Raw genomic sequence first — 20,803 nt, forward strand, 5'->3', positions numbered from 1 at the left:
ACCTGGAGGCGCGATGTAGCTCATTTAAATGGTTTTTACTCTATACACATCGGCTACAGCCTCCACAGGTGGTCATGATAAAGGAGGATTATTAACTCTAATTTAAACAACATTAAATGGTAGAGTTAAGGAAATGAAGTTGAAGTCTCCACATTTCCAGATCATTAATATTCTGTTTAGAAAAAACCTGATGTTTGTGGTTGTTAATTTTTACCATAATAATTTTAATAACACAAACCTTACTATCGCACAGGAACTGGAAACTGCATTAACAAAGCTTATAGAGGAGATAAAAATTGATTTTGTAGTACTTGGGGGGGGGGGTGATTTTAACTGCAAACTATGCTCCCTGTCCAAACGTGGGGCCTGCCACGGTTTAGCAAGGGACACGGAGGGTGGCTATCATTTTGAACATAGTCCATGTGGGAATATTTTTAATTCTTTGTTGATGAAATTCTCATTATTTTTAACCTTAGGTTTTATAGAGCTGACAAAAACCGATGTGGTAGCATACGTAGGTAGAGGCCACGGCACTCGGATTGATTTTTATTATTTTGTCTGATTATTTTAATTTGCAATCTGTTACATTTAAGATACCTAAAGTACATTTTAGTGATCATTATCCACTAATATTAAACTTGGTGGTTCCATCTGACGAGTTAATCACTCCAGAAAGAGTCCCACCATTGTCTTATACTAAAAACAAGGGGTTAATCAGGAAGTGGTTCACTGTCAATTCAGACCTTGTTCAGGAGGAGATTATAAAGTGCAACCTTGAGCAAGTTTTGGATTGTCTGGAAGCTAATTTAAATATTCCTGTCATGATCAAATAATATAAGGCAATAACTGAGACAATCAAGGTACTCTTAACTAAAAGCCAGCGTGATAGAATACAGAAAAATAAAAGGTGGTTTAACAGTGAATGTTCTCAGCTGCACAATAAATTAATTAAGACTTTAAAAATTAAACCACCCTACAAGGTGACAGTGAGACAGACGCGCATAGATTATAAGCACGAGTTGGAGAATCATAAGATGGAGATCAGGAAAGACGCATGGGGCCAATTACATCTGGCATAGCAAAGTAAAGATCCCAGACTCTTCTGGCAAATAGTCAATGAAAAATATTTTTTTGTGACGCAAAAAGCAGCAATATTGATGTAACAATCATGCCTGAAATGTGGGTGAAACACTTTGCTGGTTTCTACAGTAACAGCACTGAACTATACTGTGGCATTGATTTCCAACACGTGGTACCTCCCTTGGAACCCCCAACTCTAGACGAGGTAAATAGGGCGCTTTGTCAGACTGTAAAGAATAAGGCTCCTGGGCCGGACGGTATACCTGCGTACTTATTTTTTTCAAACATCACCCTGTGGCTACCACTGTAAACAAATATATTAGTATGGTATGCGTCCCTGGGTCCTCCCAGATTCCTGGAGATTGGTTATAATAGTCCCTATATACAAAAAGGGAGGCAGGTCAGACCCCAAATGCTATCGTCCAATCTCTCTAATTGATTGCGCCTGCAAAATCATGGGACGAGTAATACTGGAGAGATTGGAGAGCTGGATAGCAGAAACCGGGAAACTCTTTAATGTCCAATATGGATTTAGAAAAGGCCTGGGCACTGTTGAACAGTGCCTTAATCTGCACCTGGTCATTGGCAAATACACCATGGCAAAGTCAGGGTCCTTATACCTTGGGTTTATGGACCTGACTTCTGCCTTTGACTGGGTGCAGAGGGAGAGACTCTGGGAGAAAATGCTTCTTATGGGCATTGATCCACTTATTGTCCATTATTTAGCAGCAATGCATCCGGGAGTCACAGGGAGAGTACGTTATGGAGCAGCTGGTGAACATACTTCACCAATAAAGATGGACGGTGGGGTCCGTCGGGGATGCGTACTTGCTCCTTTTCTATTCTGCTTATACATAAACGACTTATAAAGTCACATCAGAATTGGAAACCTAGACACACTTACAGTAGGCAACAGGTCTCTCCCAGCCTTGTTATACGCTGACAATTGTGTTTTAAAGTTGAGAACTGGGGAGGGACTAAAAAGGCTTTTAACTGGTTTAAATGAATGTATGAGTGACCTTGACCTAAAAACGAATGTTGCAAAATCACCTGTTATGGTAACCGGCAAACCCCCATCAAAAACAAAAACTTTATATATAAAAAATAAAATACTGTCACAGGTACCAACCTTCTCTTATCTAGGTATACTTTTTTAATGACAAAAAAATGTGGTCCCACCTAGTTGATGCAAGATTGGAAGCTTCAACTAAAATATGGAGGCCATTTTAAGATTTACAAAAAAACTAGGATCTCGCCCCATAAAAGCAATTATAGACATTTACAAAGCACGAACATGCGCTGTCACTTTGTATGGCACTGGAGTCTGGGGTAGTACTAACACCTTGGTCCTTCAGAGAGTAGAAAATATGATGCTAAAACATGTCCTGACACTACCTAAAAGCACTCCCGACATCATGTGTCATAACAAACTAGGTGTAACACCATTGTCTTTTCACATGCAATCAGCACCTCTGATGCTTTGGCACAACATTTGGCTAAAAGAGGAACCAGTTTTGAACTGCAATATAATTTTGGATTGCTTGAAACTGGATTGCAGGAGGAGGCATCGCCATCGTCCACAAGAACACCATCCGCGTCTCAACCAGCTCAGATGACAACCTCGCTATCGCCGAACACCTTCACTTCCAGATCCACACCGACCCCAAGACAACACTTAGGGGCACCCTCCTCTACAGGCCACCAGGACCCCGTACAAAATTCAGCGAAGACATCACTGACTTTATCACCCCACACGCCCTCCCTTCGGAAGAATACATTCTACTGGGAGACCTCAATTTCCATCTGGAAAAGAGCAACGACAGTAACACCACCACCCTTCTGGACAATCTCGCCAATCTCGGACTCAAACAACTTGTTAACACCCCCACACACTATGCAGGACACACACTCGACCCTATCTTCACTTCCAGCAAACATATCTCCTTCACTCATACCACACCCCTCCACTGGACGGACCACAGCTGCATCCACTTTATTTACAATAAGACCTCGATCCACAACCACCCTCAACCAACTCTGCGAAGAAATTGGAACAAAATCACCATCGACCAGATCTCAACATCGCTTCTTCAAAAACCCCCTGCCTATTCAACGAACCCTAACCAAGCCGCCATCAACCTCAAACAATGGTTAACCCAAACCGCCGACAAATTAGCACCCTTGAAAAAACATCAAATCAAGCAAAGAAGCAAGAACGCCCCCTGGTTCAACGATGACCTTAAGAAATCCAAGAAGCTCTGTCGTTCCCTTGAGAAAACTTGGAAAACAGTCCCAAACACTATCACCCAAGCCGCCTTCAAAAACGCCACCCGCAAACACCACCAACTAATCCGGACAGCCAAGAAATCATCGCTCAAAGACCGACTAGACAACAACGCCCACAACAGCAAGGAACTTTTCAACATCATCAAAGAATTCACCAACCCCACCGCCAGCTCTAACGACATCACCCCCTCTCAAGTCCTCTGCGACTCCCTTGCCTCATTCTTTCATGACAAAATCGCCGACATCCATAACAGCTTTGACAGCCAACCTGTAAACCAGTCCACCCCACTCACATCCGAACCGTTACCTCCTCCGAATATCCTTTTCGAATGGAACCCAATCACCACAGAAGAGTCCATTCGCCTGATGAACTCCATCCACTCAGGTTCCCCTACAGACCCATGTCCCCATCACATCTTCAACAAAGCAGACTCCATTATCGCACCCCATCTCCGAGATGTCATCAACTACTCCCTTAACTCCACCACATTCCCAGAAAGCTGGAAACACGCCGAACTCAGCGCCCTTCTGAAGAAACCCACAGCTGACCCCACCGAACTCAAAAACTACCGCCCCATCTCGCTCCTCCCATTCCCTGCCAAAGTCATTGAGAAAGCCATTAACAATCAGCTCGCCACCTTCCTCGAAACCAACAAATCACTCGACTCCTCACAGTCTGGCTTCCGAGCCAAACACAACACCGAGACCGCCCTCATCGCAGCAACAGACGACATTCGAACACTACTGGACAACGGAGACACAGTCGCCCTTATCCTCCTTGACCTCTCCGCAGCCTTCGACACAGTCTGCCATAGCACCCTGATACAACGCCTCAGAAACATCGGAATTCAAGGAAAAGCATTGGACTGGATCATTTCGTTCCTCGCTGGAAGAACTCAGAGAGTCCGCCTCCCCCCTTTTAAGTCAGAGGCCACCGAAGTCATCTGCGGCGTCCCGCAAGGATCATCACTCAGCCCCACCCTCTTCAACGTCTACATGAGCCCCCTCGCAACCATCGCACGTCAGCACAACCTCAACATCATCTCCTACGCTGATGACACTCAGCTGATCCTCTCACTCACCAAAGACCCAACCACCGCCAAAACCAACCTACACGAAGGGATGAAAGAAGTAGCCGAGTGGATGAAGCACAGCCGTCTGAAACTGAACTCGGACAAAACGGAAGTCCTTATCTTAGGCTCATCCCCTTCTGCTTGGGACGACTCTTGGTGGCCAACGGCCCTAGGAAAAGCCCCCATACCGACGGACCACGCACGGAACCTGGGCATCATCCTGGACTCCTCACTCTCGATGACCAGACAAGTCAACGCCGTCTCATCTTCATGCTTCAACATCCTACGCATGCTCAAAAAAACATTTCACTGGATCCCCACCGAAACAAGAAAAACGGTCACCCACGCACTGGTTACAAGCCGTCTGGACTAAGGAAACACCCTTTACGCCGGTTCCACCGCGAAACTACAGAAAAAACTCCAACGCATCCAAAATGCTTCAGCCAGACTCATACTAGACATCCCCCGCACAGACCACATTTCCGCTCACCTGAAAGACCTTCACTGGCTCCCCGTCAACAAGAGAATAACGTTCCGTCTCCTCACCCACGCACACAAAGCCCTATACGAACTTGGACCTGATTGTCTCAACACGCGCCTTTCCTTTTACACCCCCACCCGCCAGCTGCGTTCGTCCAACCAAGCCCTCGCCGCTGTTCCGCGCATCCACAAAGCCACCATGGGAGGAAGATCCTTCTCCTACTTAGCGGCCAAGACCTGGAATTCCCTTCCCATCCACCTCCGCCTTACTCAAAACCACCTAGCCTTCAGAAAACAACTTAAAACATGGATATTCGATAAGTAAACCTCCCCCCCCTTCCTCAAGCGCCTTGAGACCCTATGGGTATGTAGTGCGCTATATAAATTCTGACTTGACTTGACTTGACTTGACTTGATTGCGCAAAAACAGATCCCTGGCTTTCTTATATCCAAGAACAACTAGAGAAGTTGGGATTGCAGGACTGCTTTAATGCACCTCGAAACACTTCCGCAATCCCAAAAAACAAGTTTAAAAGAGATTTTCTCATTTATCTTAAACAAGGAATGAAATATTAAAAAAATGGTTATAAAAAGGGTTGTAGATCACTCATTGTTAGTTGCCTCTCAAAGAATTGAACCCTACCTCTCTTTTTACTTTAACCAAGCCAAAATGTTCTATTTGATTAGATTAAGGATGGGTATTGCACATCTCCTGGTGTCGTATCCACGTGATGCTTAATGCGATGCTAAATTAGAACTGTGTGCATGTGACTCAATTTCTGCACAGAGCACTTTACATTTCATGTTTTCTTGCAAACTTTATCTAGACCTGAGACGTATCTTTTTAAAACCATTGTTGAGACTTTTAAATATAAGAAAGTGTCAACCTGCATTATGCCATTTACTCCTTTTAAACAATGAATGTACTTGCCTAATGATCTACAGGTATATCTCCTCTGCAGTCCGGCTCCGTAATATTGTTAGAAAATGATTTTTTTGTATTGATTATGTCAGTTGAATTTTATCACATTCATTAGTGTAATTCAAATAGTTTCTTTTGTTCTTTTATGGCTACAATTTAGCTGAATAAAGATTTTTGACTGACTGACTGACTGACTGTTTTAAGCCAGGCAAAAACACCTCATTAATGAAAGATTTTTGCCCGGGATTAAGTTGTTTTAAGACAGTTTCACCTTGAAACAAATAATTTTAAGACAGGCCTGATTCATATTATTTTTTTCCTGATTAATAACACATTTAGTTCGATCTCATTACCAGGGCAGAACCCTTTATAAAGCACATTACCTGGATTAAAACAGTCATAAGTCTTAAATCTAGAAAACTACTTCAGACATGGGGCCATGAGTGTGTACATTGGATTATATTATTTAGCTTTGCATTTATATTGGACCTATGACCCTAAGTGGTAGTCTTGGCCACTTTGTAATCAGGAAACAACAGCTCGATTGTAATTTATTAGTATACTTAAAAAAAGAAATACATGTGTTGCTATCTATCTCTTCAACTTGACTAATATTCTGTGGGGCTCGAAGTCCCAATATATTAATGCACCAACTAAGTTATGTATTGAGTGATCATAATATCTTTATATTTTTTCATATATACATCAGTGGATGCTTTTAAAGTGGGATTACAACTGCTTGTGGAATTTGAATTTCGTACTACTCGAACAAACGGAGTTCTACTGGGAATAAGTGGTCAGAAAATGGATGGAATGGGTCTTGAACTGGTGAATGGAAATGTGAGTAAATAACGTTATCAACGTGATCCCATATGTAACATATCTGTGCATGTAATTACATTGATTTATGTATATAAATCTTTTATCTGGAAAATAAGCAAATTGATGTTTAGGTCTATTTAATATCATAGTTGCTTTTCATGATATATAGAACTGGTGTTCATTGAAGGATAGATACCTTTTTTTTTTTAGGTTCATTGCGGAAAACCATTAGGTGCCAAAACAGAACAATCAAATATTATGATGCAGCAGGGACAATAAAACTCTGGTCTCCTATGCCAAAACAATTTTCATGTAATACTAGAGGCCTGCCTTATTAATTCACAAGTACTAGTCAAACAGTTTATTTTTGCACAAGGACTACGATTGTTACGCCCCTTTGTTTACATCCGTCTATTAGGTTGGAGTACAGTGTTCTAAAGAAATATCAAGCTTCTCCCATAAATGAAAAGGTATTGGCAAATAGAACAGGTCTTGCCCTTTCTAATGCACATGCATCGCTGTTGGCTTTGCAAATGTTTGGCTGTAAAGTATTGTTTAAAAAAAAAAGTTTAAAAGAAATAAATATTTGAAAATATTGGAGGAAAATTAAACAGATGCTGTCTCACTGTTTTCAATCTTTATAATAGCCTGACTTATTTTCAAAATACTTTTTGCTGAGGGATCTTTGAACAGAGTTTTCAAAAGAATAAGGACGCATCTGAATGTAAAGTGAAATGCCTGCCAAAACTAATTTACTTTGCACAAAATGTAGCTTTTTGGGTTTCCAGGAGAAATTTCATGATCTTCTGACTCAGATACTAGCTAAGTCACTACAGCATATGGTTATACGGTCGACCCAGTCAAATATGTGAGACCAGCCCGTCAAAGCTAGGTATAGTGAGCAGCGCTATTCTATAGAATATTTACCGATTATGAGGTGAAGGTCTAAGCATTGTTCATGACCCAGCTGTAAGAAATTGGGTTATTGGTGAAGAGGGTGGAAGCCCCACTCGGCAACAACCACAGTACTTGTCAAGGTGAACCACAACGGTCACTAAATTATCCTGTGCTTAACCATCTGGTAGCTTGGCACAATAGCAGTCAGGGCCAATCATTTTTATGTATGATAAATTCACTGCAGCTAGGGTCTCTCCGAGTGAAACAATAAAATTCACTCTACCTACATCAGATAATGTCCATATTTTGGATAGTTTTACCCGCTCACAGTAGACATAGTTGAGGCAATGTTGAAAGCAGCCAAATCTGAGTCACCTATGGAGTTAATCCTAGCCAGAATCTCTTCCCTGCTACGTAAACACTGGCTCCCTCTATCAGCAGAATACTCAATCTCTCTATGAGGGAGGGCTAACTCCCACCTGAGTGGAAAGCTGCACAAATAATCCCCATTCGAAAAAAGGCGAATGGCCCAGTAGCGGATTTATCCAACTACCTCCCTTTCTCCATCTTGCCTCTACTGAGTAAACTCTTGAAAAACATATCAACAAATACTCTCAGAATATACTGAGTCCACTGGATGCCTCACAGTCTGGCTTCAGACCAATGTACAGTACTGAATCAGCACTGGTTGCTGTTACAAACAACATAAGACACTCCCTCAATAATGGTCAGGTGGCCTTGTTGGTGCTGTTAGATTTGTTGGCAGCCTTCGTCACTGTATCCCACCTTATTGTGCTCCAAAGACTTGAAGAGATTGGGATCTGTGGACAAGGCCTATCATGGTTCTCAAGCTTCATATCCCATCGTACACAGACTATTATTTTGGACCCTTTCACTCCTGAACTATGGAGCTTACCAAGGGGGTACCACGGGGATCTTGTCTCAGCCACAATTTAATATTTATATGCCCCCCCCCTTTGCAAACCTACTCTGAGAATTCGGCATTCATCCCGATTTCATATGCTGATGATACTCAGCTCCTACTACTGTTTGACAGCAATATCACGAACACCCAGTCTCATTTATCAGAAGGTATGACAGTGAATTTTCTCCGGTTGAATGCTGGGAAAATAGAGATCATGCTCTTCTGCGATGCCCTTTCACTCTGGTCTCCAGAATGGTGCCCCCCTGAGTTGGGCAATGCCCCCACCTTTCATACGTTGAGACTTATGTGCACAGTTTTTCCTTTCCGTCCTCTCTGTGTGCAAAAAACACTTGTTCAGGCACTAGTGATGGGCTGACTGGACTACTGTAATGCCCTCCTGATTGCCGCAAGCAATTCTTCACTAAATAGACTCCAGGTAAGTCAAAATACCACTGCCCATCTCATTTGGAACTTACCAGCCAGAACAGCCTCACTTCCCTTCTTGTGACAACTTCATTGGATACAGATATGCCAGCGAGTTAAGTTCAAGATATTCTGCATTGTGCACAAAGTTCTGAATGGCAGAGGACCCAGTAGTTTAACTTAAAAACGTATCCCATACCAGTTAAATAGATCCCTACGATCAGAAGAGAAATCCCTACTTGTGACACCCCGTTTTAGAAAAGCTTGTATGGGTGGCAAAGCATTCTTCTATTTAGCCCCTCATTATTGGAATCAACTCCCGATCCATCTTCATAAATGCTCAGAATATCTTCTTTTTAGAAAACATTTCTGAGTCTTTGTCGTCTGGTCTGTACTGACTGCTATGTTTTCGCACAGCGCGAAGATACACCTTTGGTGGTGATTCAGGTGCTTTATAAATTAAATCAATAAATAAATAAAATAAAATAAATGGAAAGGATCAGAATACAAAGATATATATATATATATATATATATATATATATATATACATATATATATATATATATACCGAACAAAGACATCAGATTATAAGTATACATTCAATATAAATATGGTCTCTGGTTTTCAATTAATACCAAATTTAACCGATAAAAACCATTAACAAAGATGAAACACCATTTTCATCAGAAACCAGAAAACACCATATTTTACGGTGCTTTTACTGCTTTGGCACCCCTCTGGTGTTAACCAGTATAAGTGCAATCCCTAATTCCAAGCGGATATCTATGATGGATGCACCTGCAGACCATCATAAAGTCTGAGCCTAAATCTGACTTTCCAAAATATAATGCTTAAATGCATAACTATCACAATTTGGGGCCAGTTGCACAGATAAATCAAATTACTACAATTTGTTTTATCATGGAAAGAGATATATTGTTTTGATCGGTTTTTCAACATTTAAACCTGCTGCTTCAACAGATTTCTCATAATATATACAGCTCCGTAAATATATATTCTTGACTGCTACCTGTGAAGTATAAAAAATGTACTGAAAAAAACTCTGAACATGTAGAATTGTGTCTTATTTATTAATTTGTAATCCTGTATTTAGAGAGCCTGCGATCGTTTCATTACCTCTATGTCCCTCGTCCTCGACCCAGTCATCACTCATGAGGTATTCCACACGACAGGAAACAAAACAGGAAACGCTTTTAGGCTCCACCCCCCCTCCTGCCAGGTGCTATATCACTACCAACCACCAGAAGCACATCCTGTTTTGTTTCCTGTCGGTGGTTTACTTGATGGGAGACGCTGGGGTGGGTGCCGGGCACTTACCTCCATCTTTTGTCCTGTGGTTCCTCCTCTGCTGGGCTCTGGGAGGCCCCCATGGACCTTCGTGGGATTCCTTGGAGTGGGGCTGCTGGGCTTCCCTTTCTCCTGCCCTTGGATGGGTTGACCTGGGCTGCTGGGCTTCCCTGGTCTTCCTGCTTCCTGGACTCCTGTGTTTTTCTGGCTTTTCAGGTAGGATGGGGTGCGCTGGTCTGCCTCTGAGCGCCCGTCCTCGGGGTGTTCTTCCCCCCCCCCTGGCCCCTCCCTCCGGGCCTCTCTGTGGTTGTGGGGGCCCAAGGGTGTTTTTTCTTCCGATGTGGGGTGCTTGGTTTTGAGTGCTTTTTTCTGGGCGCACTCTTTTCCGACCCCTCCCCCCCCCCAGTTCTGGAGTGCTGTGGGGGCGTGGGCATTTTTGATGTGCCCCTGGTGGCCCCCCGTGCAGTTCCCGGCATGTTACCGGTGGGTTGCTGTGTCGGCTCTGCTTCCTGGAGGCCGGGCGTCCTCGTTGCTGGTTTGCCCGGCCTCCTCTCGCGCTGTGTGGATTCGCGCATGCGCGGTAGCGCATTCATTGCCTGACCTTGTGATGGCCGGGCGCCCGGGTGGGCTCCGGGCGCTCTGGTGCTCCGGCTGGTTTTTGATGACCCGTCGCGGGTCCTGGGCATTTCGGCACCCCTGCTTCCCGTTTTCTCTCTTGGCCTGCCAGTTTCAGTGTCAGGTCAGTTGTACTGCGTTTTGGCGCGCGACTGCGCTATTGGTATTTTTCTCCCTCCCCCTTCTCCGGCCTGGCCTGTTGGTTGGTGGGGGGGGTGGGGCCTTGCATCTGGGTCATTGTGTTGGGCCTATCCCGGTCCTCCCTGCGGGGGGTTGATTGGGGTGTGCCCATTTTCTTTATCTGTGCTCTGGGGGGTGGTGTTTGTGTGCTTTTGTGGTGTTTCCTTTGTTCCTGTTTTGTGCTTTGGGTTTTCATCATGGGCAAACACCATCGCAAGAGGAAGCATACCTCTCCTGTGCCTCCTTCTTCCTCGGATTCCGGTGGGGACTCTTCTCCTCCTCCTGTGAAGCGTGCTAAGGGGGATGATGATGCTAGGATAAAGCGCCTTATCCTGGAGACGCTTTCTGATATTCAGACGTCCAAGAAGGGTGCTGCTGGTCTTTCTGGTTCTGCTGCACTTTACTCGGATATCTCTTCCTCTTCTGGGTCTGATGAGTCTTCTTCAGCTACGGTTGAGCTTCAGGGCAAATACATTTCCAGGGATATCTTGCCTGACGTCCTTTCCCATGTGCGTGTTAACATGGGGTTTCCTGATGTTGCTGCGCCCTGTGTTTCTCTGGATTCTCTCTTGCCGCAGTTTAGGAAGCCGGTTGCTTCTTCTTTGCCGGTGCATCCCTTTGTCTCTGATGTCCTGCTGAATGAGTGGAAGGACCCTGATCATATCTCCATGCCCAGGTTTATGTCCAAGCTTTATCCCTTGCAGGATATGGCTGCGCAATTGCCTGATTCCATTCCTGTGGACTCTGTTGTGGCCAGTCTTGTGGGTCGTCCTTCTATGGCGGATGATAACATTTTGAAGGATGGTGTGGACAAGAAGGTGGATTCTGCGCTGAAGAAGTCTTATGCTGCCTCTCACCTGGCGATTCGTTCTGGCGTTTATGGGGCGTATGTTGCCCAGTTTCTGCTGACTGATTTCAAGTCCCTGTTTTCATCTATGCAGGAGGGTGCCAGTTGTCCGGAATTGCTGGAATCTATGGAGCACCAGGCGGAATTCCTGTTGGACATTGCCTTTGATTCTGTGAGGGCTTCTGCTATGTCCTGTGGTTCCTCTGTGGCTGCCCGTCGTAACCTGTTGCTGCGAGATTGGAAGACGGATGCGGCCCAGCGCTCCATGGCTTTGCGGTTGCCTTTCACTGGTGCCCGTCTCTTTGGTGACTCGCTGGAGGAGAAACTTCACAAGGTCTTCAAGGACCGCAAACATACTTTGTCCTTTCGTGATCCTCAGCCCCGTAAGGGTTCCTCCTTCTCTGGTGCCAGGTCTTTCCGCCAGCCTTCCAGGTTTCAGCAGTCTTCCTTTCGGGGTCAGCGGGGTGCTGGCCGGTCTTTTCCCCGGAAGTTTCAGAAGAAGTCCCAGCGTGGTGCCGGGTCTGGTCCGCAGCGTTTCTGACTATGCCGGCCTGGGGGCCGTTCTCGCTGGTGGTCCGCCTCTGGTTGGTGGGAGGCTTCGCCAGTTCCTTCCTGCTTGGCGCCGGACGACCTCGGACAGATGGGTGCTGGATGTCTTGTCCATGGGCTACCGGATCGAGTTCTTGTCCCCTCCACCCCCCTCCGGAGTGGTGGTGACCCCTTCTCCTCGGGATGCCTCCCGCCGTCTGGCCTTGTTGGACGGGGTTCGGTCTTTGGTCAGCAAACTTGCGGTTGTTCCTGTCCCTCTGGCGGAGAGGGGGTTGAGTGTCTACTCCATCATCTTTGTGGTGCCGAAGATCACAGGGGGATTTCGGGTGGTCATCAACCTCCGGGGTTTGAACTCGTTCGTCAGGAAGATCCCGTTCAAGATGGAGACTCTCCAGAAGGTTATCCCGCTGATTCAGTCCGGTTGGGTGTTCTCCACTCTGGACCTCCAGGATGCGTACCTACACGTCCCGGTGGCTGTGAAGGATCAGCGTTTCCTGCGCTTCTACCTGGAGGGCCGTCATTGGCAGTTCTGCGTCCTTCCCTTTGGTCTTCGATCCGCCCCCCGGGTGTTCACTAAGGTGGTGGCTCCCTTGGTGGCCCATCTTCATCTCCTGGGGGTGTCGGTGTTCCCGTACTTAGACGACTGGATGGTGCAGGCTCCGTCCCTGGAGGTCATGTCTCGCCACCTTCTCTTGACCATGTCTACGCTCAGGGACCACGGTTTCTTAATCAACTTGCCGAAATGCCACCTGGAGCCTGCCACTCGGAGGACCTTCATCGGTGCTGTGTTCGATTCTGTGTTGGGGAAGGTGTTCCTGCCGGAGGCCCGGATTCTCCGCCTCCAGTCTTTGCTGAGGATGTTGTTGTCTCTGCCCTCGGCTCCCCTTCTTCAGTGGCTGGAGGTTCAGGGCCACATGGCTGCTTCTGTCTTCACCGTGCCCTGGGCCAGGGTTCATCTGCGCCCTCTGCTGTGGCATGTGCAGCGGTGGGTCCCGTTTCCTGTCCTGGATTATGCGGTTCCTGTACCTGTGACTCTGGACGTTGTATCTGCTCTTCAGTGGTGGCTGGATCCGTGCCACCTTTCTGTGGGGATGTTGTTCCGTCTGCCTCCTCCTCTGGTTGTGACCACGGATGCCAGCGCTTCCGGATGGGGGGCGACTCTGGATCATTGGGCTGTGCAGGCTCGTTGGCTGCCGTCGGAGTCTCGCAGGTCTTCCAACTGGAGGGAGTTGTCTGCAGTGGAGAGGGCGCTCCGCCTTTTCCTTCCTCATCTGAGGGGTTGCCATGTCCTGGTGAGATCGGACAACACGGTGTCTGTGGCCTACATCAATCACCAGGACGGGACCCGCAGTTCTTCCCTGAACCTGGTGGCCTGCTCCATTTCGGACTGGGCGGAGCAGAATCTTCTGGCCCTGTCTGCTCAGCATATTCGGGGTGTGGACAACGTGGTGGCGGACTCTTTGAGCCGGAGGTTTCCTTCGTCTCTGTCCCTGTGCTTGGCCCCCCAGACTTTTCGCTTGCTTTGCCTGAGGTTCGGGACTCCTTGTCTGGACTTGTTCGCCTCCCGGTCCAATGCCCTGGTTCCCCTGTTCTGCTCGAGGTCTCCGGAGGTGGGCGCCTGGGGAGTGGATGCCTTGTCTCTCCGGTGGCCTCCTTGGCTTCTTTATGCCTTTCCTCCCTTTCCTCTGATTCCTGCCTTCTTGCTGAAGGTTCAGCGGGAGGGGGCTCGGGTCGTGGCTGTTCTTCCACACTGGCCGAGGAGGTCCTGGTTTCCTCTGCTGCTGGGCTTGGCGGTGGGCCCCCCTTGGCTTCTACCCCGCTACCCCTCTCCGCTGAGGTCCCCGTCCCCTCTTCTGGTTCCCCTCTCCTTGGCGGTCTGGAGGTTGCACGGTTGTCTCTTGGGGTCCGTGGTCTGCCCGACCACATCATTTCTGTGATGCAGGCCTCTGGTAGGCCGTCTACTTTGTCTTCTTACTGGAAGCACTGGTCTTCTTTCTCGGGGTGGTGTTTCTCTTCTGGTTTGTCTCCTACCTCTTGCCCTGTGTCTTCTATCCTTCAGTTTTTTCTGGATGGTTTTCAGAAGCGTTTTGCTGTGTCTACCTTGCGTGGTCAATGGGCTGCTATCCGGGCCTTCCGGGACCCGGGTTCCTTTCTTGCTTCTGATGGCCTGTTGGTGTCTCGGCTGTTTCGTATTTTTTCGCTTTCTTCCCCTTCTGTTCGTTCTCTGGTTCCGCCTTGGGATCTCTCTTTGGTGTTGGGTGTTTTGCAGTCTTCCCCCTTTGAGCCTTTGGAGTCTGTGGATCTTAAGTTTCTGTCCTACAAAGTTGCCTTTCTGGTGGCCATCACTTCTGCGAGGCGGTTGGGTGAGCTTACGGCTTTGCGTTGTTGCTCTCCGTTTTTGCGTTTTCTGGATGACGCTGTGGTGCTCTCTTTGGATCCTGGTTTTGTCCCTAAGGTCCGCTCCCGTTTCCATTCCTCTCAGGAGCTGGTTCTTCCTTCCTTGTGTCCTTCTCCTTCTTCTCCTTCTGAGCTTTTGCTGCATTCTTTGGACCTGCGGCGTGCCCTGTCCATTTATGTGGCTCGTTCTGGGGAGTTTCGTTCTTCTGACTCTCTCTTTGTGACCTTTGGGTTGGCTGGTAAGGGTAAGGCTGCTTCCAGGCTCACCTTGGGTCGTTGGATTAAGGCTGTCATCACTCTTGCTTATCGTGGTGCTGGTTTGCCTTGCCCTGCGGGGGTTCAGGCGCATTCCACTCGGGGCGTGTCTGCCTCCTGGGCTGCCTTTCATGGTGTGTCTCTTGATGAGATTTGTCGTGCTGGGACGTGGGCTTCCGAGTCCACGTTTGTGCGGCACTACAGGTTGAATTGTGCCCTGTCTGACCGGACCAATTTTGGTCGTGGGGTGTTGCAGGCTGTGGGGGTCCCCCCTCAACTCTGAGTTCTGTTTTTGTATTAAACTTTTCACTTGCTGCACTCCTTTGTGTCTGGTCTGTGTGTTCTGTCTTTGGGTTGTCAAAGGCCTGTTTGGGCGTTGCTTTGGTATGCCTCATGAGTGATGACTGGGTCGAGGACGAGGGACGTAGAGGTAATGCTATGATTACGTATGGTAATCCCCATTACTCTTAGTCCTACTCGTCCTCGACCCAGTCTTACTTCCCGCCCTCCCTCCCTGTCCAGGCCTTTGTTGCTTGGTGTGTCAGGATGTGCTTCTGGTGGTTGGTAGTGATATAGCACCTGGCAGGAGGGGGGGTGGAGCCTAAAAGCGTTTCCTGTTTTGTTTCCTGTCGTGTGGAATACCTCATGAGTGATGACTGGGTCGAGGACGAGTAGGACTAAGAGTAATGGGGATTACCATACGTAATCATAGCAATACGATTCATTGTGTTTTTTTTTGGTTTTTTTAAAATATATTTTTATTGTTTTTCTTTGACACAAGATACACATGTAACAATTAGAACAATTCGCTGCTCAGATAAGCGAATAACCTCATGGATTCCGTGGGAGATAAATATGCCAATTGAAATTATATATTAAAGATCAGCCCTTGTGTACTCCTTCTGCAATACCAAACTGTTTTGCCGTAATAACATGGGGCAATATAATGCCCAATCCATTACAGGGAGTTTTATGTAAGCACATTTTTTTTTGCAATATTCTAATGTATGGTATCAGAATGCCGATTTATTTAAACATTTGTTTCTTTAGGTACTCTTCCATGCGGATAATGGTGCAGGACAGTATTCCGCCATATATGAGCCTGCTGTTCCAGGAAGTTTATGTGATGGTAAATGGCACAAAGTGACAGCAAACAAGATCAAACACCGCCTGGAACTGACTGTGGATGACAACAAAGTGGAGGGGAAAAGCGAAGCTGTATCTTCCGCTTCTGCGGACACCAATGACCCAGTCTATGTTGGTGGCTATCCACGTGAGTTCCATCAACGCACTATTAGATAAATAATTAGCGTAAACCTCCTCATTTCTAATTATAAATGAGAATGTCATAGTTCAAACTACAGATGATTGAGCGCATGCATACTCTGTGCCATAAGGACACATTCAGATTCATTTTTGCACTTACAAGGGTCAGTATCCAGGACAATCAGAAACTATAAAACCAGTCTGAAAAGCCTTCACATAAAAACAGACAACAAAAACATCCAAGGCAGAACATTGAGGCCTAAGTATACTTATGAAAAAGTCATGCAACATAGTTGCAACTGATGTTGCTACACTGCACTGCATGAAAGGGAGAGAAATGTACCAAGATATGGCATCCTTTTCCTCTTTCCTCTTTCCTCTTCCTGCTGCACTTTAGGCTGATATGCACCAATGCACTCACCTTTGCGCCATAGTGCAAGTGTGTGTACAGCATTAAGGAATAGTTTTTGCACTGGAAGAGGATCCTTCCTGTACATAAACTATTCTTTAATATTTTTCCTGCTTTGTATTTTTGCTGTAAAATGCAGCACACAGGCAAAGTAGGACAAAGAAATAGAATTGAGAGCATTTCTCTTTGTTACGGCTTCCTCAAGGAGGCAGAAGGTTTTGGTGCAATTCCATGTCTATGAATATTTGTAGATAGGGATTTGCAACAAAACGTATGCATGGTTACATGGGAACGCCCATGTCTCACCCACAGAAAGCGCCGTGACACAAATGAGCGCATAGTGCAATTGTTGTTCTTTGGGAAACTATCCAAAGCAAAATTCGGATTTTATCCAAAGCAAAATTCGGAATTTATCCAAAGCAAAATTCGGATTTTATCCAAAGCAAAATTCGGAATTTATCCAAAGCAAAATTCGGATTTGTGTTAGATAATAAATACACAAACCAGCCTAACACTTTACATTGGATTTGCGTTACAAAAGTAATGCAAGTCCAGTGCAAACTGTTGGCAAATATGGACCTGTATCTATATTGCATATAAATGTGTCTTATACGTAACCCACCTATTTACTGTCTTTTTGCATTTTTCCAACCTCTGTATCATGGTGATTTTTTGAAGGTTGATGATCTTGGGTGAAAAGAGGAGTGCGCCAGCTTTACAAAGATGTGGGTCCTTTGCTAAATTTTTACTAGAAGTTAAGCTATAGCAAACTGCTGAGCCATAAGTAGGCTGAATCCGGCGTGGGATTGCTAGTGTTTTCATCTGGAGGGTTCTTTGCCTGGCAGATCGGGTTGCACTGTTCCCACGGAAGCTTGACAATTGTCCATTGCCCATAGCTAGTGTTTTTCTAGAGTGTCATTATGGGCAAAAGGTAATAGACTAGAATGCGGCATTTAGCAACAGTGGTGACTGGTGAAATTATAAAGTGGTAGGGCTTAGTTACCTCATCGATTTTAAATGTGTGCAATTAACGTTCTAAACCCGCTATTAGGGGATGAGGACAGTTGGTACCCATACGCACAAACAAAAAAGCCATTACATCTCTAAACACTAATCTGAATGAAAGAGGGTGAAGATTCCTGCAGAACTGCGCTGCCAGGAAGGTTTGCAGTTGCATTGCACAAGCACTGCTGAGAGACAGTCTGCAGTGCCTGCTGGCATTGCTTCTTGCCACCAGCTGCATCCCATGTCAGAACTGAAGGCAGGCTTGTTAAACCTGCTTAACGCATGTTCACGCTGAATGCTGCTGGCATTACTAGCTTTGTGTGAAGAGCTAGCATACAGCAGTAGGCCTCGCACTACCAGAGAGAGAGTGACTCTCTAAGTACTCTTCACGTGTGAGGCTCTCCCTAGTACAATTTAAGAGTAAGAGCGTCTTACACGGACGCTTTTACACAACACTCTAACTTCGCTCAGCAGATCCTACTGGGGAGTGATTGGCCTTTTTTAGACTCATAGAGACTTGTGTACTTTGGACCAAGTACAACATTCCACTAGAGAGTGACTGGTGGGTATCTAACTCACAAGCACTAACTTGTTCTGCATTGCTACACGCACAAGTGCTAACCCTGATGAAGTCCCTGACAGGATGAAACCTGTTGCCTTGGCTGACTGAAAGCATACAGCATTGATGAAAACGAATAAAGATGAAAATCATGGTTTGAACTGATTGGAATTTGCATGGCAGGATAAAACTTGATATTGAGTGTTCCCTCTACAATAAGTTTTTTTTAAACATTTTTGGCAGTTTCTGAGCAGTGGGACTTCAAGAGCACTACTGCTAAACGTTATCGGAATTGACACTATTGCAGTTGCCCCAAGGCCAACACTGCTCTTCTCTGGTTTGTGTTCCTATTATTGAATGAGTAATATAGTCTTATTACCCGCCGTAGCGGGCTATACCAGCTATTAGAACATTGGAATGTTGGGAGCTCCATTGAAAACAATGGAGTGCGCCGGGCTTATAAAGGCTGGTATAAGCCTGGAGCTCCAACATTCTAATGTTTCTTTGTTCACAGCTCTGGCTGTGAACAAAGGGTTCAGGGAGCCTGAGGGGATTCCAATCCCCTCACGTCCCATAAGGCTTTGTTTTTTTGTTAGAACATTCTGCCCTCTAGTGGCAGAATGTTCTAATAGCCTTATAGCCCTTCGTAGCTGGGCTATACTGGTTATTAAATTCCCTCTCCCTTGTTAAAGGCCCTCGCCTTCGGCTCGGGCCTTTAACGCTTGAGAGGGCCTTTCATAGCCAGTATAGCCCTCTACGGCGGGCTATAAGGCTATATTAAAGACCCGCTCCCGCGTTAAAGGCCCGAGCCAAAGGCGAGGGACTTTTACAAGGGACTGGGACTTTAACAAGGGACTGGGACTTTAATAGCCGGTTATAGCCCTGCTACGAAGGGCTATAAGGCTATTAGAACATTCTGCCACTAGAGGGCAGAATGTTTTAACAAATAAAACAAAGGCCTCCCGAAGCTTGAGGGTATTTAAATCCCCTCGAGCCCTGAGAGGCCTTTGTTAAACATTGGAATGTTGCTCTGCAGGTCTTTGACGTCCCGTAGAAGCATGGAGCACTCCATTGTCTACATTGGAGCTCCCAATCATTCCAATGTTCTAATAAATATTTGTATGCATAAATGGACTTCCGTCTGAAGAAGATGTATGAATGACATTTTACAGCTTATGAACTGCCCCATATTTGGAAAAATGTACTAGTTCATACAAAAATATAAAAACTTGTATTTTATTAGATTTTGGAATACATTTACACAGCGCGACCAGATTAAAAAATAGTGACCACGAGTCTTAAATTGTAGACCAATATGAGATTTCAGAAAAAAATATGATTTACTATAAAAAGTATATATACTGTGATCTTTGCAACCAAGCTTCAAATACTCAGATAATACATTTTCCATTAACTCGTTGATCACCCCGTAAAATGCTTACGGAAGAGACCAATCCATTTTGCTTATTTTCACTTGACGGCTGACCACTTTGGGACAAGTGTTAACTCTAAGTTTCGGAATATACCCCTATGAACATTATAAAAACATTTTGCTAGCTTCCAATGAGCCCGAAATGCTACAGTTCCCAAACACTGTAAGACACTGAACTAGGGCGCAAGAAAATTGAGTTTTACTCATGATAAACCACTGAACCCAGAAAAAGGCATGGAGTTCGACCATATTCCATTTAAAGAGAATAGGGTATTCTCTGTCCTAATGAATAGTTGTGATTCCGTAAGGAAGGTCGTATTGAATTAATATTTGCTAGTGTAAAATAAAACATCGCACAAGTCATTGTATGACCCAGTGGCTTCTCCAACTTGATATGCAGCTTGAGCGTTCAAAATGGGGGAGAGATGTGGATTTGTGTTTTTGTAACTCGTGTCATTTGTGTTTTTTCCTCAGATGGCCTGAATCAGTTCGGCTTGAAGACCGCAGCACGTTTTAGAGGGTGCATTCGAGACTTGAAGCTCACCAAGGGAACGGGCAAGCCTCAGGAAATCAACTTTACCAAAGCTCTGGAGCTCATTGGAGTCCAGCCTCTAACGTGCCCTGCTGCATGAAACCTCTCACCCAAAAGGCAGTTGATTCTTTTGGAATGTTTATTTGCAGATATTTAAACGGGCATACTTAACAGTGCATGGATTGACACATATCAGCGTGTTGAAAGAAGCCATGGTACTACTTAATGATAACATAAAGGATAAGAATTATGCAACAAAAACAATGAATATTTCCCCCAAAACACAATAAAGATTCTCCTTTTACTGCAGTTTGTTTTGTGCTGTTTTTTTTACATGCTTAAGAAGTCAGAGTCTAAATCTTACAAGAAAATATATGCTAGGCTGGGTTTTATCTGCCAGAAAATAGTAATAAAAAAGTATATGTGCCCAAAGTTATTTTCATGAACACACCTCAGGTGCTGCCAAATATCCCGATTGCTAATCATCAACGACGACTAATCATGATGTCACCTCAGGCCTCTTTCTGCCACCAACCTGC

At 45.5% G+C, this 20,803-nt stretch overlaps 1 protein-coding gene across 7 annotated transcripts in view; it reads left to right on the forward strand.

Moving 5' to 3' along the window:
- Positions 1-20,573, forward strand: part of LAMA2 (laminin subunit alpha 2) — a 3,430,794-nt gene extending 3,410,221 nt beyond the window's left edge. For all 7 annotated transcript variants that reach the window (XM_078648920.1, XM_078648921.1, XM_078648915.1 and 4 more), the window contains 3 exons: positions 6,551-6,681; positions 16,112-16,334; positions 20,207-20,573. In XM_078648920.1, the coding sequence (XP_078505046.1) occupies positions 6,551-6,681; positions 16,112-16,334; positions 20,207-20,364 (512 nt within the window). In that variant the 3' untranslated portion in view covers positions 20,365-20,573. The remainder of the gene's footprint in view (positions 1-6,550; positions 6,682-16,111; positions 16,335-20,206) is intronic.
- Positions 20,574-20,803: the final 230 nt, after the last annotated feature.

This window comes from Lissotriton helveticus, chromosome 6, assembly GCF_964261635.1.
Source record: "Lissotriton helveticus chromosome 6, aLisHel1.1, whole genome shotgun sequence".
Lineage (NCBI taxonomy): Eukaryota > Metazoa > Chordata > Amphibia > Caudata > Salamandridae > Lissotriton > Lissotriton helveticus.